This window comes from Aquila chrysaetos, chromosome 19 (assembly GCF_900496995.4).
Source record: "Aquila chrysaetos chrysaetos chromosome 19, bAquChr1.4, whole genome shotgun sequence".
Classification (NCBI taxonomy): domain Eukaryota; kingdom Metazoa; phylum Chordata; class Aves; order Accipitriformes; family Accipitridae; genus Aquila; species Aquila chrysaetos.
Window position 1 is genome coordinate 3,923,275 of NC_044022.1, and position 27,448 is coordinate 3,950,722.

Here is a 27,448-nt window from a genome sequence, read left to right on the forward strand (position 1 = left end):
GACTATAGCTAGCAAGTACACATACACTGACTCTCTGGGGAAGGGGGATGAATAGTAGAAAAGTGTTGCTGGTTTTAGCCCCAGTGCACAGTCTGCCTGTCTTTCAATCTGCAATACAAATCTCCCCTGATGAATGCAACAGTTGTGATTTTATTTTCCAGGAAGATGAATACAGAGATGGTAATGGCCAAAAGGAGTCTACATACAAATCTCAGAGATTAATGGAGCTGTAAGGCAGTTAGGTCCTGTTTCTGTTATCTTGCTGAGAAACAACCACTGTAGATTGGTAAATAAAAGTTAGCACTGTCCTGAGGAGTTATTTTTTAAAAATCCAAGCATAAACGAAGAGCTATGGGTGAGGGGATGGTCTGTCTGCATGACTGAAGCGGCCAAAGTTTCTTCATCATTTTTGAAAATTGCCCTCCTTCAATGACTGTCCAGTGACTGCTTCAACTTCTTAAAGAACCTGGTTGTGAGTGTATAGAGAGCGGAGTTCAAGGCACTGTGTATTGGCAGAACAAATACCACTATCCAGGAAGGGACAGTGTCTGGGAGAAAAGGAAAGATACTTCATATGCTCTGTTGTAGGAATGCTAAAGAAGCAAACATGTCTTTATGTAATTTTTACTTTATGGCCTTTATTTTACTTTATGTCACGTCATTGTGTATCATTTTTTGCAAAACATTACCATAGTATTATTTTTACAAGAAAGGGGTTTAAATTCAACATTGCTCATTGTGGTTTTCATTGAGTTCACCATGGGTTTTCATGAAAAGGGAGAAAAAAAGAGCTTTTCACCAGAGAGTGTCTTTCTATCTACTGGAATTTAATAAAAGCACTAAATATAAGCTGAAGTCCATCTCTCTTTAGCATAGTATTTAATATAAATCCAAATCCCATACCTATTTTTCACATGGCAGTTTTCATCAGTAGGTTTCAAAATGCCCTACAAAAGCTATCATTGTTATTATTTTACAGAGGGGAACCTGGAGTACAGAGGCATGAAGTGACTTGCTCAGAGGGCCGTGAGCTGAGCTGTGTGTAGATCCTCACCGTCGCGAAGCCCATGCCAGCCACAGTCGTACATCTTCTGGACACCCTCGTGATGGCCACGTTTTATTTTCAGCAATCGACATGTAATCACTTTTCTCCAAATGGAATTCAGTGCTCCCGATGAGGCTAAATAGGTTTTATGATAAAGCCATTGACAATTTACTACATTTCTTTAATGCCTTTCATATTACGGAGAATTATTTACCCAATTTTCTACAACCACGAGGTATCAATTTTCTAGAATTATAATGGGAAAGAGGATGCCTTTATTACTGTGTTATCTGTTAGCAGCTGCAAGGTTAGCAGGGCTGCATACAGCCAGTGCGGTGAGGGGGAACCGTGACACTGTACAGCTCCTCCGCGGGCTGGCAGGGGAGAGCGTGGGGACGGCCCGTGGCCTCCTCAGGACCCCCTAGAAATCATTGCCTGCACTTATAAATGTGGTGTCTGGGTTGCTTAAAGACCCTCCTGTTGCGTTTTTGGTTTCCCGATGATCAAACGAGTGGACTTACACGTATTACCGTGGGATTTTGCAGCTGTAGCAGAGGAGAGCCTCTTCGCTGGGTAGCCTGTTCTGGTTCTTGCCTACATACATGGATTGAAGATTGTATGTATGTATTTTAAAGCTCAGTTTCTGAATGCAGAAGAAGTCAAATGTTTTGGGCAATATTTACTCTTCACCAATGGTTAACTAGAATTCCTCTGGCAGAATTGGTTTGGTTTAAATTGAATCTTTAACAAAAGAAATCACACGCACACAGCATTACCTGGAATTTCCACCTGGAATAAGGACAGGATTTCAGTGACAGACAGGAATCCAGCAGATGGCATCAGTGAATACTATTAAAAAAACCGATTGGCAACAGCAACATCCCTGCATGTGTGACTCCCTACCTCTGATGTCCGAAGGGCAGTTTTCTGAACGGACCGAAACATGCTGACCTACGAGAACACAATGATGTGGGAGAAACAAGATTCAAAACAAATAGCATTGAAATGGTCTTTCTTCTCTTCCCTTTCTCTCGACCACTTCTCTGTTTCATTCTCGTCCATTATTTTGTTATAATTTTTACATTAATATATCTGTAGTACGTAGATACCAATTTTATGTTAGAAACAGCTCCTCAATATTGTCTAGTGTCACACAGCCTGCTCACATATCACGTGTTCCCATCTGTTACACAGCGAGATGTGAATAAGTTGTAAGAAGTTACTATAGAAACACAGTTAATGCACAGTATGGGTGGGCTCGTGATTCCACAGAGATCTGGTATCCTCACTAGAAATGCTGCAGTAAATCTGAAGCAGAAACCACCTGCAGGACTCTCACATAGTACGGAAAGAACGACATATTCCCCAGCAAAGTGACAAACTGCTCTGAGGCGTATGTTCATTTTAGACTGACTTCCTCGGGTCTGTATAAATATTCATTCCAAATTACTGATGGAAGAACATGTGCAGAGCAAGCTGTGCAACTTGGATTTTAATCGCACTGCGCTGTGTTGCAGAGCAAGGTTTTTAACAGTTCATCAAATGGCAACTCTGTGGACTGGAGTACTCCGATAAGTAGCTGAGAGCCATTGAAGGAGCCATTTATGTCAAGATCCCAGCACCTGTGTATTGGGTTTGCGTGGCCAGGTTTCAGTAGCGGGGGGTTACAGGGGTGGCTTCTGTGAGAAGCTGCTGGAAGCTTCCCCCGTGTCCGACAGAGCCAATACCAGCCGGCTCCAAGACGGACCCGCCGCTGGTCAAGGCTGAGTCCATCAGCAAGAGTGGTAGCACCTCCGGGACAACATGTTTAAGAAGGGGAGAAAAATGTGCAATTGCAGCCGGACACAGGAGTGAGAAGATGTGAGAGAAACAGCCCTGCAGACCCCCAGGTCAGTGCAGAAGGAGGAGGGGGAGGAGATGCTCCAGGCGCCGGAGCAGAGATTCCCCTGCAGCCCGTGGGGAAGACCACGGTGAGGCAGGCTGTCCCTCTGCAGCCCAGGGAGGTCCACGGGGGAGCAGATCTCCACCTGCAGCCTGGGGAGGACCCCACGCCGGAGCAGGGGGATGCCCGAAGGAGGCTGTGACCCCGTGGGAAGCCCGCGCTGGAGCAGTCTGTGCCTGAAGGACTGCAGCCCCTGGAAAGGACCCACGCTGGAGCAGTTCGTGAAGAACTGCAGCCTGTGGGAAGGACTCACGTTGGAGAAGTTCGTGGAGGACTGTCTCCCGTGGGAGGGACCCCACGGTGGAGCAGGGGATGAGTGAGGAGTCCTCCCCCTGAGAAGGAAGGAGCGGCAGAGACAACGTGTGATGAACTGACCCCAACCCCCATTCCCCGTCCCCCTGTGCCGCTGCGGGGAGGAGGTGGAGAGAACTGGGAGTGGAGTTGAGCCGGGAAGGAGGGAGGGGTGGGAGGAAGGTGTTTTAAGATTTGGTTTTATTTACCATTACCATACTCTGATTTGATTGGTAATAAGTTAAATTAATTTTTTGCCCAAGTCGGGTCTGTTTTGCCCATGATGGTAATTGGTGAGTGATCTCTTCTTGTCCTTATCTTCACCCAGAAGCCTTTCATTATATTTTCTCTTCTCTGTCCAGCTGAGGAGGGGAGTGATGGAGCGGCTTTGGTGGGCACCTGGTGTCCAGCCAGGGTCAACCCATCACAACGTGGAAACAGGCTTTTGCTCAGAAATATGGGTTGAAACAAACTGTCTTTTGACATGTAGCTTTCTCATCTTTTTGATTTCAAGAGATAAAACAGAGAATAACTGTTAAATGTATATGTACTGGCAAAATAAACTGGCAAATGCAGGTCAGGGAGAAGGTCATTTGGTAGCATTTTGAATAATTCTCAGTCTTTGCTGTGAATGAGTATTCTAAGGCTGAGCATGACCATCTCATACATATTTCAGGCTGATGTTTATGGGGTTTATTCTGTTAATTTCCAGTTTATTTCATATATACATGTTTAATCATTATTCCCTGCCAGTATAATACACATAAAGCTATGCTTTTAAAGTTTCATCCCATATTATTTATATTATCAGTTTTCTTCAATCCAGACTATACTGAGTAGTAGTTGAAGGTTTATGATTTTACTGATTTATAAAATTGAAAAGGTTTCAAACCATTGAGTTGTACACACAGTATAGCTAAGTAATTGTATTACCTCATTATTCAAATTACTATTCCCTTCTATGTCTTCTCCTTTCCTTTGTTACACTCACTTGTGTTTTGTTAAAATTAGACGCTAAACTCTTCTGATGACACAGACAAAAAAAACTAAAAAAAAAGTCCGGAAAGACAACCATATCTTGGGCTGCATCAAAAGAAGTGTGACCAGCAGGTCGAGGGAGGGGATTCTGCCTCTCTACTCCACTCTGGTGACACCCCACCTGCAGTTCTGTGTCCAGCTCTGGGTGCCCCACCATAAGAAGGACATGGACCTGTTGGAGCGAGTCCAGAGGAGGGCTGCGAAGATGATCAGGGGGCTGGAGCACATCTCCTGTGAGGACAGGCTGAGAGAGTTGGGGTTGTTCAGCCTGGAGAAGGCTCCAGGGAGACCTTACAGCAGCCTTCCAGTACCTAATGGGGGCCTACAGGAAAGTCAGGGAGGGACTTTTTACAAGGGCAGGTAGCGACAGGACAAGGGGTGATGGCTTTAAACTGAGGGAGGGTAGATTTAGATGATATGTAAGGAAGAAGTTCTTCACTGGGAGGGTGGTGAGGCACTGGAACAGGTTGCCCAGAGAGGCTGTGGATGCCCCATCCCTGGCAGTGTTCAAGGCCAGGTTGGATGGGGCTTGGAGCAACCCGGTATAGTGGAAGGTGTCCCTGCCCATGGCAGGGGGTTGGAACTAGGTGATCTTTAAGGTCCCTTCCAACCCAAATCATTCTATGATTCTACGATAAGTGTGCAGCTAGCACACAGCACATGAGGCTCTGGTCCTTTTGTGGGCCTTTGGGAAGGATTACAACATGAACACTAATGGTGTAGTGAGAACTGCATCTATCAGTGAATGTTCAGTAGACCAACTGTCAGTTTTTCTAGTAAAATAATATTAATCAGTAATTATAACATAGTAGAAATTAAACTTAGCAAGAAATATATCAACGGAATACCTGTTGCCTCTAATTTCTTCTGTGTGATCAGAATTCAGTGGGGAACAAACTCTGTTTTCCCTGTAATAATTTCCAAAAACTCTTCATCCTAGAATGGGATTATTGCTATGGCAAATCCAGCAATCCGTATGGATATAAGAATCACTACTGTCTGCTGCTTTCCAGGATGGGTATTACTGAAAGGACAGACAATCACTAAATACTTTTCCAAGGTCATATATGTCAACAAGAGGACTGACACCTCTGTAGATAGCATGGTGATGAACCCCATGATATAGCATGGTAAACTTTCCATCCACAGCACAGCATATTTTTTATACTGTCCATGGTATTTAACATCAAAAACTCCAATGAAGAACCAGTGCAGCCACATTAGAGAATCAGCACCTATTTAAGAAATAGATTTTACAGTTTACTGGAAAATAGCGATGAAGTGCTTTATATATAGTTTACTTACGTGTTTAGCCAAACCCTGGCTGGCATTCAAAAATAATTTAACCCTGTGCTTGCGGCATCAGAATTCATGTGCTGTGGGGCTACGAGCCCCCCAGTCACAAATGGGAGAGTGGAAGCTGGTGTCAGGATATAAAAGTGTTGCCGAACGGGGCTCCTGTGAGCATGCAGCGATCCGGCGTCAAGCTCCCTGTCTGTGGCCAGCACGGTGGCTTTTGCAGACAGCAGAATATTGAATCACTGCACTATTTGGCACGCAGGCAGCCAGCCCTGGCGAGAGCCTGCAGCAGGGTCTGGGCACTGCTCAGGGAACAGATACTGCAGCGGTGGAGTTTCAGCCAGGAGCAAGCTGAAAGAACCTCAGGCAGAGTGTGCGAGACCTGGCAGGTCTATGGCACTATATAGTATATACAGGGCAGTATATAATAAATACACAGAAGATCTCTGTTATCTTGCCTGGGGTTCACCTCTTCTAATTTTACACATCCGCAATATGTATCTATTAACAAGGTGAATTCATTTTAACTGACTTCGGCCATTTACAAAGCTGCAGATCTGAGCCAGTTGTGCCTTGACTGTCTTTACAGTCAATGAAGTCAACAGCTACTTTTGGGACATGATTCATTAGGCCTACTTTGGATGTCTTTTTTAGAATTAGGTAAATTGCACAATTCATTGACTATAAAGAGAGCGCAAAGTGACTAGTTCATAGACATCTGCACTGTAAGCATCTGAAGTCATGCAAGATAAAATGTTCCCTGTGTGAAGTTAACATGCCGTCAGAAGAGTTTGTAGGCTTGGTTAACTTGAACAAAGAGAGGGGAAGTAATAATAGGTCTCATATGTTTTTAAAGGGTTAATCACCTGGAAACAGCGTCAGACTATTGCGCCTTAAGCTTACAAGGCAGTAGGATTTGGCCTACTGCAATCATTTGGAAGTACTCACATTTTGAAATATACAATTCAAAAATAACAGAAGCACTTATTAGTTCCTGTGCCAAAAAAGGAGAATGGAATGGAATGGAATGGAATAGAATAGAATAGAATAGAATAGAATAGAATAGAATAGAATAGAATATTTCAGCTGGAAGGGACCTACGACAATCGTCTAGTCCAACTGCCTGACCAGTTCAGATGATGATGAGTTGACACATCACAGAATAAATCCAGACAGCAAGTAGTCCAACACTAGCTAGATTGTCCATAATCTTTAATGCAGAATGAATAGTAGTAAATAATAAAGTAAAATGTTTAAGTTTCATAGGTTCTCTCTACACATCTTGACTACCTAAAGTCAAGGAATTGAAGGACTTTGGTTATTTTTTGACACTCAATTTCATTTAGAATATCAGAAAATAGTGCAAAAATAGATAATGCGTAATATTTTTGAGTGTTTTGAAACTAGTATGTGTCTAGAATGCAAACTGAGATTATTGGAACATACATGTTATGTATTATATATAATATAATGTCATAATATAGCATACAATACTATATGAATACATTAATTTTATTAATATACTAATCAAATCAATGCATTATGAATACCTTTAATACATACTTACAAAATTTTGATAGACATGGTGTGCGTCTCATTTTCTGCTTTGATAAATGATCTCATTCTGATGACAAGATTTCCAAAACATGCAACACAAGCTATGACCCACACAAATACTCTCAGAACATTGTTAGCTGAGAGATCTTCAAATGATGATAACCCAACTGCTAATGATGTGCATATGTGCAGGTGGAATGCATGGAAGAAATAAGTGAAACTTTTCGAAGTAGCTGAAAATAAAGAAATGAACATGTAAGGCTGCTGGTTAAACACAAGCCAATGTCACAGTTATGTACTAGTTATGCAATTAGGTGCAAGGAGCTGGAAGAGAAGAAATTTTAGCAAAATAATTCCTAGTGCATGTGAGGGGCACGTTGTGAGAGGTATTAAATCAAAGGAGGATTTACTCAGGGGGTTGGTAGCAGCTCATATCCTTTTGGTCCCCGATAACAATGCTGGTGGTAGTGGCCACAATCAGCTGTGATTTCCTTCAGGCCCCTGTAATATGCAATTAAGACATTGCCCTTTGTTCATGTACGACTTGAGAGGAATGGTCAGAGCTGGTGTATTTTTTGTTTTCACAAACCTCGTAAGGACTTTGCTTTGCTAGTCTTAGTTTGTTGTCAGTGTGCAGGTGGATGTTCTTCACGCTAAGCTGCTTCAAAAGCAGATCTTTTACTGTCCTTGGCAGAAGGATTTTGCCTGCCTTAACAGATTGTGGAATGCCTGTGGAATGACTTAAATTTGGTAACGAACGTTATCACAGCTTAAACGTTTCAAGTCCTTGACCATTATTCAAATAAATAGTTCTCTGCTTCAGTGGCAGTGGTCTCATAAAGAAGGCTTGTGGGACAGGACATAAAGGCTCTAATACAGTAAGGCCTGCAAGAGCAGGGTTGTTTGGAAACGTATCCTTACATGCCATTGACTTCTACAAGATTTAAAAATATGTTCTGGTATATAAAAAAAATAAAACCCGAAGGATAGATCTGCAAATAAAATTCTGATGTGACATAATTAAAGCTGCGAAATGTATGCACAATGATATATGAAATTTTGCATGTCAGTGTGGTCCTATTAATTGTATCCACCATCTGCTGGTAAGTGGACAGTAGCTGATTTGAGTTTTATTTTTCAAGAATTAATGAAGAGTAGAGGAAAGAGGATAATATGAGCTTTTTAGAAATAAAGTCAGAAAGAACGTGCACAGTTGAAGAAGATGCTTACATTCATGGCATGGAATAAGCAAATATAAATATTTGGGAGCAATTCTAGACTGAAAGACCAAAATCAGAAGGAAAAAATAAGCCTGAAGATTTCTTATCAATAATGACATTTTACTTACTTAGAGAGGCAAGAGGCATTTGAGTATATATCCTGGCTGGCATTAAGTGTGAAAGTGTGACACTCCTAAAGCCCTTCGCCTCAGCTCAGGGATTGTAGTTCAGAGGCAACTGGTGTTACTGGCACGTAGCTGTGACATACTGTGAAGGAAAAAGGTGTGCTATATGACAGTGAATTAAGATGTCTATACAGCATATGTTCTATCTTCTCTATGAACATATATGGCTTTTATTCATGTCCAAAATATAATAACTTTTCTGTTTCTTTACTCGCTTCCCAATTGTGGTGCACGTGAGTGAGGTATTCTACTTCTGCCTGCTAAGCTTAAGGCTACAGTAACTCCCAAGTAAGCAAACAGTTTTATTTATTCTGCTTCAGCCAGAAAGAGAAGTGTGAAGGGCAGAAAAAGAAATGATGTGATATGATGTAGAAATGAGGGAACAAAATAAGGAGCGTGTTTCCTTTCTCTGTTTAAAATAGCGAAACATTTCATCTATTTTTGCAGAAACTGGGCTACCAAACCACATAAAACATTCAGGTTATATCCACATTGGTAAAATGAAGAGGGCCAAGACACGGACATAAGCAGCTATCCATACTGCTTCGTTGTTTTGTCCTTTGTGAGCTAGTTAGGCCAGACAATTACATTACATTTTCTAGCATAAGTGGAGCCTAGGGACTAAAGAGACCTACCAGGACCTGTCATGACGTGCATGTGATGAGGCAGATGGATGTTTAGGGTACAGGTAGGTTCCTCCCTCCCACCCCAAGAGTGACAGAGGAGCACAGAACTGAAGGAGAAGGATATAGTCAAGGGCAGATGCGGAATGCTTGCAGCAGATGTAGAATGCCCTACACGGGCCAAGAGAGGTGCCGAGCGTTGAAAAATGTTCATATGGAGTGCCATGGGGCAACCTGCTTTGCTCACGTCGTGCCAAGAAGAAAGCACAGGGCACAGAGGTCTGAGGCAGGCAACCGGGGACACCTGTAAGCAGAAACGTTATACAAAATTTTGACTTCTGTTCTGCTGTAATACAAACAAGAACAAGACACCAATGGGTGTATGTGACTGTCCAAACAGATCTTGAGGAAATGCCAACAACAATTAAAATGAACCCTGGAAACAAAATAATGGAGAAATATAGCCCTTCCCCTGTCCGTGACATGGCATGATTCAATGGGGCTTGCTGGCTGGGCAGGACATACACTCCATACATCAGGGAAATGTGATATTAAATATCATTAAAAGGAAAAGGCTTGGGTAATATTACATGCATGCAAGTAAAACCAGTACTGGCACTGAGAGCCTTAAAAGCATTCAACTTGATAAAAATCCTAATGGTGATAGAGCCATGAAAGGACACTTTGTGTACTGAATATATTCAGTAGCATTTACTGAAGTGTCTGAAAGCAGAGCTTCATTCTGCTGCATCCCAACAGACCTTCGGTCTACAAATTCAGTGTCAGGAGTGCATGTGCTGGAAGATTAGCAAACCCAATAGGGCCAGAAACAGTGAAAGAACTTCATTATTTTGCACATTTGGCTATAATGGAAAAAAGAAAAGAAGCCACGGGAATAGGTTATTTGATTAGCTGTGATCCAAACAGGAGAAGAAACTCCTAGCGTAATCCAAGCCAACTGTAGCCACTTCACAGAGGCAAAAATGCTAAAAGAAACATGCGGTATTGAGTGAGGCCATTGCAGTAGATGCTCAGTGCAGGTGCTGCCGTACTTGGACTGCAGTGTATCATTTTTACCTTACCTGTTGGGCAATAGCATTTCAAGGGATTTGATACAATACCTGCACAGATGATATTTTAGGGAAAGGCGGGTGAAATATTGGCAGAGTGACAGGAACTGAAATTTGTCAATGATGCTCTAGTAACATGAAAAACAAAACCCATTCTATTCATATGATGCAGCTGGCGTAACATGAAACTGGTTCATAGCAATGGCAAGGCAGCATACAAAAGATATGTTTTGATCATGTTTTAGAAAAGGGAATCATCACAACTGAACCAAAAAGAAAAATAACAAAACTACCAAGTCAGGTGTTCTGCTTAGATAAAAGGCACTTGGGTTGTTGTATCCCTTTGAAATACTTTGATGAAAGGAGAAAAATAGCTGATCCCAAGGATTCCAAATATGGTTTAGGAAGAACATATTAATCTGGTAAGATGGAAAGGAAAGCCTGAATCTGAAAGCCCCGATGGAAGAGGTGAGTAATGACTTCTGCATTTGTGAAGAGTACCAGAAGCAGAACTGCAGGGAACCTCTGACAGACGTGGCAGTGTGTGTGTGGCAACTACCCAGGCCTTGGGACCAACACAAAGAGTGTCACCGCTGTGGCTGTATCAAGGCTGCCCAGAGAGGTGGTCGATGCCCCATCCCTGGAAACGTTCAAGGTCAGGCTGGACGGGGCTCTGAGCAACCTGACCTGGTTGAAGATGTCCCGGCTCATTGCAGGGGGGGTGGACCAGATGACCTTTAAAGGTCCCTTCCAACTCAAAGCATTCTAGGATTCTGTGATTCTATGAATAAGACTATGAGAGTGCTCATGTCCATTATAGGAAAAGGTTAAATCCCAGACTCCGGAGCTTTGGTCCTAGGGCAGACATGATCTGGGATCAGGGATTCCTGTATTTCCAAATAACCTAGTAGATGTTCCTGCCTCAGCTCTTCCCAGCTGTATTGTCTGTTTCACTTCTAGGAAGACACGGGGAGATTCTTTTTGACAAGGATTTCAAATTTTATTTCAGGATTTGGTTTGGCTCTTGTCCTGGCCCCAGCCACGAAGCATTTTTTTCCCCTGAGATTTTAAACTTTAAAACCTCTTTTTCATATTATATACTGTCTATCCCATGAAATAAAACACCTGTCATCCTGTCAGCAAGGCTTCTGGAAAAATGAATGATTGCTGAAATCACTTTGTTCTGGTTAATTCTAGCCCAGTTATATTTCGGCGGGGGGGGGGGGGGGGCAGCAGGGGCGTGTGTGACATTATGTCTGTCTTACATTCTTTGTCCTGTATTGCATGTTCTCAGTTGGAAACATAGATCACACAACCATTTTGACAAGCAGGTGGTACTATTACATTGGCAGTACCATATCTATCATGGCTCTCAGATTAAAATAGTACACTTTCCCTCGCTGGTCAAGGTTTATATAGCAGCAGAGCGCGTCTCCATCCATATTTCAAAACAATGTCCTGTCTTATGATTACTGTCTTGTTCCTGTGCTGGCTTATGGACTAGAATATTGATACTCGCTGCATTTAGTTCTGTGAATAATAATGAAACAAAGAGCTGTAATGGAACTTCAAAAAGAATCTAAAAGGAAGTTCTTCTGGCACAGCTGCTGTATGATTGACGCAGTTATCCATCAAAAACCATCTGAGGTGCCCTGGAGACACCCGTTTTAGATGCCCATGTAGAGCTGTCTGATAAGACACGAGACCTGCAGCCTTATGGATTAGCAGGTGACGGCCAGTGGGATAGATCCCTAAGGGCATCTCCAACGGCACCAGACTCCTGTACATGGGCAGCTGAATAAGCCAGTGGTGAACGCAGTCACTGGGATCTGGAGGAAGGCTTATCTCAACCAAGGCTAGCTTTTGGTCTGCTGAATCGCTCACCGGACTAATACTCCATCTAGCATTATTTGGCATGTCCTGTGGTATCCAAGACATCCTTGTGAGCAGGCAGACGTGACGCAGGACCCGGGAGAGACCAAAGGCTTTCTGGAGTGGAGATGCTGCAGGGATGTCAAATAGCGTTGGACATCTGACCTGTGGGCAACTGAACCGATGGCCTGAATTTTGCCCTTGCTGTAATGACTTAAGACACATTGATCACCTGGTTACCCTTGGACACTTAGGGGGGTCTTACGAAAAGGAACTGAATATTACCCTGTGTGTTGACTTCCTCACAGCGTTTTTCATTGTGTAGCACAGGAGAAAAATATCAATGAGTTGCAGGAAAGCTGTTCAGATTAATCCGATCAATTCAGGATGCTTTCCTTTCGCTTAACAAAAAATAGCGTGAATTTAAAAATAACATTTACTTCTTCTTTTGGACAGCTTTTAAAGAAAAAGCCACGTGGCATAGAGTGACAATTTTAAAAAAGATGTTGTAGTCTTGCTTTTCGACCATGAATCCAATGAAATTATAAGATGTACTTTTAGATGAGGGTGAATCTTTGCAAATTAAAGAAGAAATAAGAAAACTTCTGAATTCAAGCTTTGTGTGAAATACTTAATTAAAAAAAAAAAAGTGGCTGAATCCTCAGTCCTGTGAAGTGAGTATTTTATAAACCACCCCAAAGAAGAGTTTATAGAAATTCTAAAATACTTCTTACCATTTATTTATGTCCTTATCTGCCCAGGTGCCCTAGCTGTACTTGTGTAATTTGTTCTTAACGTATGTGTTTTGATTGCTCCTAGGCTTATCATTTGTGAATAGCAGTAAAACTGAGCAAACTGTATGGCTGTAATTTGCGTATTTTGGCCTGCTACCTTAGGGTGTTGAAGGAATAGAAATTAGAAGTACATTCAGCATCTTACAGAATGGCAATCAATACTTAACACACCTTTTGTAACTGATTAATATTTCTCCTGGAAAGAAAGGATATTATTTAGTGTACTATGTTAGTAAAATGTTTCATGTTTTACTTACCATGACTGAAGCTGCTGAAGACTTTCCATGTGAGCTTCAGAGAGGTGAGAAAGTGGATTGAAAGACAGGTTCCTAAAAGAAACAAAAACTGTTTCTTATTTTATTTCAGGAAAAAGACATGCTGAATTAGTACATTTTTAAATTCAGTTGGGAATTCTTAGTTATAACTTACAGCTTTTGTAAATACTTCATATCTTTAAAAAGATAACGTGGTAATTCTGTAATCATGTTACTGGACAGACCCCTTCGAGAAATACAGAGAACAAAAGCAATTGGATTAATCCTTAGTATTGCACCCACCCCTTTCACAAACTTTAAGAACTCTAAGACTCAGATTTTCTCCTTTTTATAGGTGAGAAGGCATGCTATCTTACTTCAAATTTTAATAGCAGCAAAATTAGCTTTTATCATTTCTTCAGTTCATCCAATACTCCCTTGCTCTGATTTTATCCATAAGCCACTTTGAAGCCAGTTGGTACAGGCACTGATGTTTGGTGATTGCTAAACGTGGATCGTTTTAGCTGTGATTCATCATAACTAATTCAGCTGAGGTATCTAATTTGGGAACCTGGTTGCCGGAGGGTCTCTCTATAATTTATGAACTTAATAATTGCTGAGAGGTGAGATGAATCAAACCCTAATTACATAGATGTGAAGCTTTCACATTTCATATAGGTAGAACATGCAAAAACAAAGAAAAGAAAGTTAAAAAAAATACCACAGTAAATTCAACACTGAAGATCAGTATTAGTGAATGAGTTTTCACCATGCCAGCGAATCAGTGTCTTTAACAAATAACCTCAGTCGCTACTCTCCTTCCGCAGCCAGCCGCAGCCTCTTCCAATCACTCATGTCGCTCCCGTCACCGACAGCTCCCCTCCTCCTTCGAGCTTTCCCTTCTCTTTTCTGCTTCTACACCTTCTGCGGCTGTTCTGTGTTTCTGCCTAAACATGTCATGCCGGATCATGAGGCAACCAAAACCCAGATGCAGCGTGACTATATGCAGATGAGCCTAATGCATACACGCTTATCCGCAGGGGAAGTGGCAGTCTCAGATCCTAAAGTAGGTGCCTAAGTTCCCCAGACAGCTACTGGGAGAGGCTGGGTCTCCTCTAAAGCACAGAGATGCTGCCCTACCTGTCTTCGTATAGACTGTACAGGGACTATAGGTACCCTGCGTGTGTGAGCCGAACCAACTGAAAAATGTAATATTGGCTCCGGAGGAGCCGGGTGAGGCTGGGCACTGGTGTGCCCAGAAAGGAGGGAGCCTGGCGGTCACTGGGACTTGTTTTTCAGCCCATACGACTATGTCTGTTGTAAAACCCGGAAAGTCTTGGAATAAGTTTCCCCCATCCCTGTGACGCTGCCCTAAGCACTACCCGCAGCTCCCTCTTGCCGGGGCTCCTTTCTGTCCTTCTGCCCTTGGTTCTGCGTGGCCTCCTGCTTCACCTTTGGCAGAAAAAGTGCGGTACGCTCACAGATTACAGGCATGTAATAGCTCGCGCTTTGTAATTTAAAAATAGATTTTAGAAAGCTCACAATTCCCCCAAATCTTTTAATGAGGAAAAGGCGCTTGCAGGCAGCAAGTGTATTGATTTCCATGAAGAGACATGTAAAGCAAAATATATATTAGAATAAGTACTTAATGATTCAATTTAATACGGAGTGCTAATTTAATGTTTCGGTATGACTACTTGGCTTTTTATTTTTCCACTTGTGTTAGAAGTCACACAGGACCCTGGTTAATTTTTCCAAGCCGTAACGAGGTGTGTTGTTGTAGTCAGTGCAAAAGAAACCTACGCAAGACTAAGTAGTTAGTTAAGTAAAACTTTCCTTAGTTTTAATTAAAACCAAGCAAATTACAAAGTAAAAGAGAAATATGGAATTTTGTTTGATTAGAGGCTCTGGCATTTGCTACCCAGACAGAAATTTTACATGTGCAAATTTAGCTTTTTTTGCTTTTGCTCTTGCTGCAATTGATAGAGTCCCACTGCGGGGAATTCCTGTTCCTCACTGGTAAGACACCACATCTATAACACCAAGGAGCATTTTATATTTCTTAACCTGTAGAATTTTAATTCATGAACATGATCCTCCTTCAGATTCTGCTTTTCTTGTCCCGTGTGTTGTAGGAGATACAGCTGAATACAAAAAAATCAGAAACGTGAGTTATTACTTTATACCAATATACACAATTTTAACAGCAACAAAACATTTTGCTCAGGTTTCCTGCAAAGGGGAAACCCAGTCTGAAGGAGGAATGGATTCAACAAGAAAAAATATCTGCAGGTTGAGTTACAGGCATACTATAGTATTTCTGCTTCATGATCAGATTGCAAGTCCCAGGAGTTAGTGGAGTTTAAAAAGCACCCTGGTGCTCATGATCTGATCACAAGGTGGAATAATACAGCATGCCTGTTTCTTATTCTGTTTGTTGAAACAAGTGATCGTGACAATTGCCAAAATGTGCCATGTGACTGCGCATACAATAATTCACTTAATTGTAAAGAATACCTCCTTGACAATAGCACAACTGTCCCGATGAGGCTTAATACATTGAGACAAATCCTGTGTTGAGGACTGAGAGTCACGCATAGTCAAAAGGGTTTTGTTGCCTTATTTTCATACTTCTTTTACTTACAATACTGTGAGCGCATCGCATTCCAGGAAGATGGTGTTAGTTAAGGCCTTAATATGACTGCCTTCAAAATCCCTGAATAACAACAAGGAAAGTGTTTTTATTCATGTGTTGTGTAATACTTTTGCAGGAGGTAGTTTAAGCTCTGGGCTAGTCGTCTTTTCTTTGACCTTCCTTTATTTATTTCTTACAAAATTAGTGCAGATTTATTACCTAGTTTTGAATATGAATGTAAATATGAAATAAAGCAAATTATACTCTTGTCTTTGTTGTAATTTTGTCTCCATTTACGGCCCAGCTCACCGGCCATTTCAGCAATAATAGGCTAATACATTAGGATTTCTTATGTGTAATGTGCGTACCAGAATAAATAGAGACCACTAGGTGGAGATTTTACATTTAATTGCAACAGGTATCTATATATTCTAAGTTGTACTTAGGATAAACATGCATTCACAGTAACCAATTTCATTTTCACTGGGAAACTAAAGTGAAAGACAGAATTTTGCTAAACTCATGAGAGTCATGAGAACAAGAAGCAGCTCTAAAGATTTATGTTGGCAGAGGACCGTGGTATTTTTTAGACAGTCATTTGAAACACTGCGAGGTTCAACTTTGGCAAGGTTACACTTTTTTTAGAATGTTACACCTTTAAAAGTGGCTTGGCCTAACAGAATAAATGATGAATTTTTATCTTCACAGAAAAAGATGTATTCATTTATCAAATGAAACTTTGCATAATTTACTTACATACGGTTAATAAGAAACATTTGAGTACAGATCTTCTTGGGAAGAGTCTCAAGTGAATTGTTTATCATCGATCTTCATAAATTAAAACATGGCTAGAAAACAAGATGTTTTATCATACTTCATAACACAATATGCAAGTGTAAGAAAGATATGCAAATGTAAACTTTTGAGAGAAGAATTCAAGAGTAGATTTAGTTACATTGCTTTGAAATTTAAAGTAAATTTAGATTTTACAGGAACTACACAAGAAAAAAGATTTTTTAAGTTACCAGTAGCAAAATATAGCACAAAGAGTTACTTTTGATACTAGCTTCTTAATGTATTTTATTTATACACAATGGATTCATTGAATGACCAAGGAATATGCTGAATTGAAGAACTCCAAAAAAAATGTGTTTATTAAATAATTTACATCCTCAGTACGGTTACTGCAGGTTTTCCACATGTGCTATGACCTTCCTTAAACTCTTTCCCATGGGAGCTGGTAAGGGTGGAAACATATTTCGGCCCTTGCTCCATCCATTGCTTCAGCGCTCACTCTGGGGAGCCTGGTCCAAAGGCTACCGGTGCCAGCTCTGATGCCAGCAGCTGCCTGCCAGCAGCTTGGCTGAAACAGCTGAGTCCATGAATCATTAAAGACACAAAATTCTTCATCCTCTTTGCCCTGAGCCAAGGGACTAGCAGCAAAAACTTAATTTTCTGCTAGCAAACCCAAATAATTTATTTCCCTGGATACTATTAAAACCAGCTGCTAGCTTCTCTAAGAAACCAAGATTATACTTTTCAGGTGCTGGTTTGCTTGATGAGAGTGATGGAAAATGCTTATAGGACTTCACATCTTCCCCCCGCATACTGTAAGCTCTGCCTTATATGCAATTTTCTGTTATAGGCATCACAGTGATATCTGTATGGGAAATCGTCCAAGTGCCTAAATACTGTTTCACTTTTCTAAAAGCAGATGCTAGGTGTCTGCTGGTTGTATCCAAGGCTTTGCAGTTTAGATCGTGAGGTCCCAGTAGGCATTCTGAGACAAGAGACATGATTCTGAACAGTTTTACAACTTCAGGAATGTGGTTTAACAGAAATATAGTAAAGATAGTCCTAGCATGGAAGATGCCTATGAGAAATCCAAATTAGGATCCTGGTGTGGTAAGCATGGGGAGTTGACAAGCATGATTCCTTCATGAAGATGTTTGAAAGTCTTAAAGAAAGAAAAGAACTTGGAGGAAACTCAAAAAGATAGAAAGGAAAGCTACTTGGATATTGAACAATACCGATATGAAAATGTGCAAGAGCAATACTTACCAAAACCCCAAAGACTTTAGCCCAGTAAATAACTGCTGTGAAATTTTCACCATTGGGTTATAATCTAGAATTCTGGAAAGAAATAATAGTTTACTACATCACCAATTCTTGTAAAGAAACAATGAAAAAATGGCTGAGATGAGCAAATCATGAGGGAGCTTTTCCTCTGCAAATCCAAAATAACTAGACCTAGACATTATTTCCAGAAATTGGAACATAACTTGTGTGAAAAGTTGTTGCAAGCTTCAGCAGTCATTCCAATTTTTTTTGTGCAGAACGTCATTGGCAGACATAGCTTTACTGCCTTTTTCCTTTCTTTTTAGATCAATGCCATAAACACACGCGTTGCCAGAGATGAATGGTGCTTTTACAGACAGGGAGAAAATGGGCACTCACAGCCACTTCAATTTGTGTAGATCTCTGAGTACTCCAGCTTTCAAACTAGTGATACATTTATGACTGAGATACCTGTTGACAAAAACATATAACACAGAAACTAAAATAATACTACCTAAAAACTGATAGGCTACTTTTAAAGAGAGGAAACAGAAACCTTTCAGTCAATTGATGAGAACAACCAGAAAGATAAAGAACTGTGACAAGAAATATTTGATTTTTAAAATGCCAAGTGGAAGTGTTTTAAGGTTTCTATCTCATAAAAAGCTGACTTACTGCAAGGGCAGTAGCAATTGATTTAATCTTTTTAATATTTTATAGTTGGAATGATGCTGGGGAAAGCATTAAAAATGTGCTTTTGTGAACAATTTTGCACTGCACTAGGGTGGATATGTTTTGTTATGATGCAATGGACAACTTTTGCCTAGGTCTTATACGTATGCTTTTTAGACCAAGACAGACTTAGTAAAAATGCTTTGCATTTTTGTGCACTAATCTATCAAAATGTCAATACCTGTAGCTTGTTATTCAAAACTTGATAAGGAACTGGAAAGATTAGCCTGATTTTCAAAGGCACTGAGCTTGTATCAGCTGTTGGAAGTGGTAGGGGTACCTGGGTGCCTAATAATGCTGTAAATACTGGCATTTGAAAAAATTTGGCCAATATGGTTTGCGAACACCAACTAATGAGGCAGTGTCAGGTACGCATAGTAAATGAAGTTTCTAATGGGTGGATAATGATACAAAAAGAAGTTCAGCGATTTGTCTTTGCCTCAGTGGGCATTCAGAGTCACAGCGGGAGTTAAAATTCATGAAGTGCTCACATCTTTCTCGAGCTACTGGAAAATGCAGAATAGCGTTTGGATGAGACTTTGAAGGGTTGAAGTTCAGATGCCATTTCCTGTATTGTGGAAGGCTGGTTGCTCTGTGATACCCAAGAGACAATCAGTTATTTTAAAAGGGAAAATAGGGCAATAATGTACTCACAATTTCTGAAGTTTGCAAAGTCCAAAGAATGCTTTCCTTGATATTGTCTGAATGCAATTGTGTTGTAGAAATCCAGTACCAGTAAGCTAAGAAAGCCAGGATAATCATGATTCATTAACTTCTTAGAAATGCTAATGTTTTATAATCCTGTATTTATCCCCTTCTGCCATTTTAAGCAGACTACTAAATTAATGCCTGGTGTAACACCACTGAAGTAAGATTCAATATTTTCCACCAGAACAGAACCTTGTAATGAATTCTTTGAGACTATTCGGTATGTGTCTGTCCCCAGGGTGTGTCACGTCCCATTTCTTGATTATGCGTTTGGAATAGAAGATCATAGGGTATAAAAAATAAGAAACAAAATAGAAAGCACTGGAGGCTGGGGAGAAAAGCCAATCCTGTTCGAGGCTACAGGCTATTATTTTGAATTGTATTAAATGTGAACCATCACTAGCCATCCTTCTTGGCACACTTATGCTAACATACATTGCACCTGCTGATGAGACTCAGCTGAAAATTAGTAGCATGTATATTTTGTTTGTATAAAATTGGCTCTAGCACTCTGCCCTCTCTTCAAATGATACAGTCCTTTCACATGACTGTTGTTACTGCAGGCTGCTAACCGCTCTTGGATGGAAGGCAGTTTGAGCTGCCATTAGGAACTGTCGAATAAAAGGCATACACCATCCAGTCAGAAGGAAGAGCTAAACTCAAATACTGTGTACTTAGGAGTTTTATGAGGATCTATCTTAAGCCTGGTATATGAATTCTTACCCTTGGAGCTGTCTCTATTTTCTTATGTAGACTTCATACATGCTAGCTTTGTCTGTGTGCCTTAATCCTATAAGAATTTATCTGAGGTATAGGGCTGATTGATTGATTTTTTTTGTTATTAACAACAGTCATATTTTAAAAGGACACAAGTCATTCTACCTGACAATGTAATATATATGAACACCTTCCTTCTCCATAACTCAATGAAGGTCAGACTACCTCCTACAGGAACTTGGAGGAAGCTGTGTTGAAAGCTCTCCAAGTCAAATTCCAATCAAAAGGACATCCTACTATGTAAAGAACATGGAAGACACCACCCAGCTTGAAAAAAAAAGTACTAGTGGTCTGTGAGAGGACTGACTACACAGGAGAGCTTGCCATGTGTACAGCTACTTGCATAATTTTGCAGTTGGTTTCCATGGTAGCTTAGCATCAAAAAAGAAAGAAAAAAAAGAGAAAAAGTTAAAAAGATGCTTTATTTAACCTTTTAAACAGTAAGGTGCAGTTTCATGACAAAATGGTGGCATTTCTTATTAGACAGACTTATTTTCTGCTTACTTATTTTTCTGTGGCAGGGAGCAAGACTAGAGCTCTGTGTATTGCATACAAAACTGCGGCATCTGCGCAGATCTGGCTACACTGGTAGACCAACATGATCAAAGCATGAAGTTCAAAGGCAAATGCTGTGCTATACTGTTAAAAAAGTGATCACGCAGGTGACTGTATATTGATTTTGTTCATTCTATATACTCCAGGACTCATGTAATAATTTAATAAACTGTCAAGCTACTCACACTTTCTTCACCTTTGTACACTTGCTGAAAACTTCACCTGGAAGAGAATGGGTCTGTGTGTGTGAGTGACCTAAAAGTGATTGGTAACTGATGTTTAAATTACGTCTTAACGTAAGTGTTGCAACTCTCAAAAATCAGACGTTACATCTGGGTGCAGCTGACATAGGGTCAGAGCTCGGAAAGGACTTTGGGCACATCCCATTACGTTACACCGGGTGCAGTACGTTGGGTGCGTTACCTTGCCTGGGAAGCCTGGGTAATCTCAGTTTTTTTGTCATCTGCCCTGATTGTTTAAATCCTGAGCTGAAGCTTGAGTGCCCTCCCGGGATTAGCTGGGAGAAGACAGGCCTCCCTTTGGTCTGTTTGGAAAGTAAATGTACTCGACTGCTTGAACAAGCTAGCTGAAGGCCAGCAAACTTCTTTGCTGAGTGTTAAGACTGGCTTCTTTTAAATATTTTCCTTAGGTGATCCAGACAGATCTTTGAGAATTTCTCACATTAACAAGTATTCAGCCATATATAAATTTTGACAACCTGTAGGACTGGAGCTGACAAAATGAAATAGGGAGCTGTCAGTCATCATTAAGAACCCATAATCCTGAAATTCCTGCTTTGGTAACTTCAGCAATATTTGGTGGGTGCTCATTAACCCAAAGCTGGCTGCACAAGCAGTGATCTTTAGTGAGTGGCCTGGGGCTGACAGGCTTTAAGCAACAGGAATGATGAACCCAAATAGAATTCAACTCACCTAATTGTAAACATCTACAGTGCAAAATGCACATCTCAGCTAACACCCCAAGATCTCGCTAGAGGAGAGAAGTAAACATGTTCTGTGTGCAGTTCATATGACCCGTATTAGATGTCTGGTTTACAGTGTTGACACATATTTTGTCAGATGAATTCCACACTGAAGTGGGCCTTGCAGCAAAATGCTCACAGCGTTCACTACATACCAGTAAATCATGTAGTAAATCTCTATAGTGGGTCTTTTCTGCAGTCTCCGAATGCAGAGTGCCCATATGTGGTAGTATAGCACTATGGAAAGTGTGTTTAGGCATCTCTTTGTTTGTAAAACAGCTTTATGCTGGAGAGCAAAGGGAACTCTACTTACAGGAGGGTTATGCTACTTGAAACAAGTGGAACAGACTTTAAATTAACAGCAGCACATTCTAGTTCTGTTTCGATGCAGCTGCAAACTTCTGGGTATTGGTGGAGACCTGGGAAAAGGAATTCTTGAGTGAATGTGGAGTGTCATTCTGCGACCTCTTTTTAGAAAGGGATTGGAGATCTGGATGCAACACCCCCAAATTACCTTAGTAAGGTTCACTTATCAGGAAGGCTATATAACACGGATGCTGCACTTCCTAGGACTGCAGTGCTTTACATGTAATGAAAGCAAATGTAAGTCAAACATAAATCAAGTTTAATGTCCTACTGTCCATAAGCTACAACAAGCATAACTGAAATACAACATGTACTTGATGTATGCATATATTTATATATACATACAAATGAGAACATCTGAGAAACTGCTGATGGAACAGTTTCCACTGGAGAATGCAGATTTGTTTAAGCCACTACACTTCACTGAGAAATTGGATGCTTTGATTTTAGTGCAGACCAGAGGGAACACAGCATCTAAACTTGCCTCTTGCTTGCCAAGACACTGTCCTTGCTTTCTGGGATTTAAGGGAAGGGCTTTTTGGGTATCCCAACTTGGCAGTCCATCTGAAGAGCTGTCCCAGAGCTGTAACACTTTGACTGAGCTGAGCCTTTTGGGCTTATGACTTTTCGTCAGTAGGCAGGAAGAAATATTTTAGAAGGGATCAACATAAAACATTTCAAGATTTTAATTTTTTTTTTTAATGTTTCATAGAGAAACCTTTCTTTTTCCTTTTGTTCCTGAGTGGGATGAAAACAAATATTGACTTTCCAAAAGTTTCTGGAAATGTAATTACCATTTTCCTGCAACTTTATAAAGCTGCAACCTGGCACTAATGAGTAAGTTCTACATTGCATTGCTCTGCTCTGGTATGCATGCAAAAAGCTCTGGGAAAGTAAAGCAGTTCCCTGAGCACATCTAAAATTCCAGATATCTCTATAATTATAGTAAATATATGTATGCAGTGAAAAGACTCAGAAGTGTAACATAGTTTAAGGATATTAATAAGGGCATTAGGAGTAAGTTAGAATTCTTCTGATAAAGGCAGATAATTAGGCTTTCCATGAACCATATCAAAGATACTTGCCTATCCACTATTATCTCCTATAAGAGGTGTTAACCTTTGTCAGCTGTACTTTAAATTGTCTATCAGCTTTTAATGAAATCCAGAACATTAATGCCAATTTGTCTGTGGGGTACATGTGTTTTCTTATATAGGATGGAACCAACAGTAAGTCTTCAAACGGCTTGTTTTTATTGTCTTTTCTGCTGATTATGAGTAGCAACTAAAAGCCCAAAATAAGAAATCTCATGTAAATTGAATATCAGAAGTGTACCAGACTATAAGCATGGCAGAGAGAGAGAGAGAAATAGAAAGACAAATCTAAAGTTGATGCAAAATACTGTTAGAAGATGTGTTTGTAAAAAGAACTGAATGATAGAATGATTCACATAGTGGAGGAACTCACACTGCAGTACATGGTATAGCATGGAGAGTTACAAATTATTTACAGTGAAAATCTACACATGATAATGGAATTGTTCTAGGACAAGACTGAAAGTCAGAAAGTGACTCAGTAAAAACCAGAAAGTTTACACCAGTTTCAGTAAATGAATATGTTTTGTGATCTCAACTTTCAGGCAAAACCATGGAAAATGATGAGAACAGATCATTACTGTACCAGCTAAATGTATAGGCAATTGTACAAGTTATATGAGATTTGAGAGAAAATCAGGTAAAATTTATGAAGCTTAGACTTTTTTTTGTCTTTTTAATAGATTGGCAGAGGGTGGGAATGTCTATTACATGTGGAGAATATCAGTCTTTGGGGCAATCAGTGTTAGTACACCAGAGTGCAGTTTGGAGCTAGTAACAGCACTGGTCCGTAGGTGAACGGAGAGGTGCAATGTGGAAAGTCATAAACACAAATGACCACATCCAGAGGTGGTAGCTGAGGGGTGATGGTAATGAAAAAGGAAAGAGGCACAGGAGGATGATTTGAAATACCTAGAAATAAGAAAAGGAAGTGAAAGAGATGTAAGAACTTCACCAGGAGGCAGGTGGGGAGGGAGGATACAAAGCAGGAGATGACAGTGGAGTTGACACATTATCTTCCAACCCAACATGCTTCAGAGTCACCGAAGAAGTCAAATGTGATGTAAAGGGAATCATGCTCCAAAATAGTGATCATTTACTAGCCAAAAAAGGAGATTGGTCTCATTGATCTGACTTCCTCATTGCTCTTTTGGATTGAGAGTGGGTGTGAAGATAGGTAAGACAGAGAGGAATGGTAGTGTGATCATCACCATGGGCGTATGTGCTTATGCACATGTACCAACATATGTATATATCTAAGACTCTTACAACACTTGAAAACATCATAGAATAAGAATTCTTCGCTTCTACTCGTAGAAAGCCTTACTGAGCATAAGTACTCCTACTTATGTGCAGGAGTTTGTGCACCCACTTTGAAGGATTCCCCAGACAGATACACAGTGATTACCCACTCTCCAGAGCAGAGGATAATATAAGAGGGATTCTACAGGAATCTCACCATTGGAGTCTGCCTGAGGCATGCCTTTAGACATGCTGTCGGTTTTCTTTGCTGACCAGCATGGTGTAATTCCCTCATTCACTGAAGAAAAGAAAATAATCGATTACATTGAAAACCCCAGACTTGTCAGGCTTCTGGATCATCTGCTGACTATTAGTGATTCAGTGTGTATTAGCTGGAGGAGCGCATCCCACAACCAAATTTTGTTTCTGTACACTTACAGATGTTGCAGTACTCAGCACAGTTCTCTTCATCCGCACCATTCTCATAGTCATTTATGCTATCACAACGAAATGCCTGTGGGAGGCACATTGTATGATTTCTGCATGGAAAATAACCCTTCTGGCAGACAACACCAACTGAAATGTCTTCTATCAGCCAAGATTCTGAGAAAATATGGGAAGACATTTCCTCTATAGCAGAGTAAGTTTCGAATTAGAAAGGCCTGATAAAACTACAACCACAGCATGCGATAGAATATTTTCATTTTTCATTTTAAAGTGCATTGTATGTCATTTTAATTCTGCCTGTTTTATTAGTGTCAGCTACAAATGGCTTGCTTACCACCACTGAAACTTAGAAGAGACAGCTTAAAGGTTCTGTTTGTTTTTCTTCTCTCTTTCCTATCATCTGCAGAACACATTGCTGGCCAGAAAGAAACTTATTAACGTACCTTTCCTGGTAGACTGTTTCCTCAAAGGTGTGAGCATGAAGTACCAGAACCCTGCAGCGTGGCCAGGGATGGACAGAGAAGTGGTACTTGGGTGCTTCTGGCTGGGGGAAATGTAAGTCTCCTGTGAAGAGAGGACTTCCAGCTGGAGCATGGAGAAAGCCACTTCTGATGCAGAAGGCAGCTGGGCCATGGGGAAATGTCCACTTACTTACGCATCAGAGAGGTACAAGTACTAAGAACATTTACTACACACAATTACAGTAAAATCTTTGAGCAATTGGCAAGTCAAATCTTGTTCTGAATCTGCAAAGTTGATCTCAGATTTATGGCTTTTCTTCTGGGATTTTTTTTGCATTAATGCAATTACATTTATAGTCTTGTAAATCATTCATTTAGACAAGATGTTCAAAGCAAGAGAATAGTTGTTATTTCCTCTGTTGGCGCACATCACAAATGGCTGGTTTTCTGCAGAACATTTGCAGGAAATCTTCTCTATTATTTCATTACAGGTATGGAGCATATGTCCATTTGCAAAAACACTTTTTTGCTTTCACAAAGTTTACAGGAGCTTTTAGGGCCAAGAAAAACTAATGGAAGAATGCTAAAACTGCAAAGAAGAAAACCAAACAAACCATGAAAGTTCTCTCTATCATAGAGAGCTGATTCTGTTTTTACTCATTAGCAATGTCTTTGAAAAGTGAAGTTCAAATCTGACAAAGCAAATTTGGTTATAATCTTAGTTGAACAGGTAGAAATGTCTATGGACCCACCTTGCAAAGGCAGACATGCTGACTGTGGACATACGAGACTCCTATGGGACTATATAAAAGATTAAAATGAAACATATAGGATAAAATTATAGGGAGGAATGACAGAAACAAAGTGATGTAATCCAATTCTTATGAGGCTGATGGACAATTAGGGGCTATATCAGCAAGGATGGAAAGAGCAGAAATTCAGCTAAATGGTAGTCTTTCAAAACTGAGTATCGTTTAGTCTTGTCTAACTAACACTGTCCTAATAATACTGCTTTTTTGTATGATGCAAAGAAATGAGGTTGAGACACGATGATAGGAGGTGAAATACCTAGCTGATTCCAAACTCAGGCATGAGATCCAAACTCAATTAATTTTGGAAATCTTGTCAACACATGCCTTGCCTTTTAAGTGAGATACCCCTAACATTCTCTTGCTACAAAACTTAAAAGATGGATGAAAAGGTTTAGACCAGCTTTTCTGAAGGCTTTTATAGGGATCCACTATGTGGATAAAAGCAGGTAGTTTAGACTGGTTAAGCTATAGATCTTTGTATATCAGTATTTTCAATATTGTTACAATTAGACTCTGATAGTTTGCTGTTTCCATCAAAGTCTTTTTGGTAGTGCCAGTATTTTTAGTTCTAACTAATTTTTTTGTGCATCAGATATTGCACAAAGGTTGGGCTGGAAAAAGCTTGCTTTATTCATTCAGGGACAGAAAAAGCATTTTTTCAAAGTACATGTATATGTACAGTATGGCCTTACAGTTCCTTTCAAGAACTGAGTGTGTCCATGACCTCTCAAGAGAAGCAAAGCTACAACAGAATGCATGTGTGGTAGCAGAGCTGAAAATGAATCCTGAATCTCTCTTCGCTCTCAGCATTCAGTTAATTGCCCTTGCAGACAAGACACCAGCTATGATCCAAACAGAAAGGGCTTGTTCTTTTAGTTTTCTCTTTGAGTCTCTAAATTCATGTTAACTTGTCTTAATTTGCTCTTTTACCAAGCGTAGTGCATTTACTGCTCTGATGGCTGCAGTTGTTCCTGACACACTTTCCAGTAATGCTGACACACAAACAGGGGTGTCATCTGCTGGGTGATGTCATCTGATGGGTAATCACCCATTCTCATCAATGTCTGCAGTATTAGGAGGAGCTTGTGATTTTCTACCCCATGGACAGCACTTCGGCTGATGAATAGATACAGATAAAAGTGGAAGCTTCTGTTTCAAAGCAATAATGCCATAAAAGCAGTTCTTTATTCACCATGTGATAAAATTCAATCTTCCAATTTCTGCCTGTGATGGAGTTGTTCCTTCCCTACTTACTACTAAATTTCCCCTATTTCTCACAATAAATTTCTGAGTGGCAAAAGTTGACCAAACCATATCACGCGTTACTGAGGATCAGCTAGGCTCACGCAACATGTGCACAGTTCTCAAACATGTCACTGTTATTCAATG

The 27,448-nt window shown here is 40.4% G+C and overlaps 1 protein-coding gene across 1 annotated transcript; it reads right to left on the bottom strand.

Annotated features, from left to right (window-relative positions):
- Positions 1–297: 297 nt before the first annotated feature.
- On the bottom strand, positions 298–25,559 carry RXFP2 (relaxin family peptide receptor 2). The gene is given in 21 exon segments (XM_030043257.1): positions 298–548; positions 1,822–1,862; positions 1,864–1,900; positions 1,903–2,014; positions 5,119–5,243; positions 5,246–5,551; positions 7,175–7,405; positions 11,977–12,355; positions 13,108–13,132; positions 13,194–13,265; positions 13,366–13,437; positions 15,835–15,906; positions 16,582–16,653; positions 17,887–17,958; positions 18,283–18,354; positions 19,270–19,355; positions 20,843–20,972; positions 21,951–22,082; positions 23,850–24,009; positions 24,452–24,637; positions 24,778–25,559. Coding segments are annotated over 21 exon segments (2,820 nt in total). The 5' UTR covers positions 24,965–25,559.
- Positions 25,560–27,448: the final 1,889 nt, after the last annotated feature.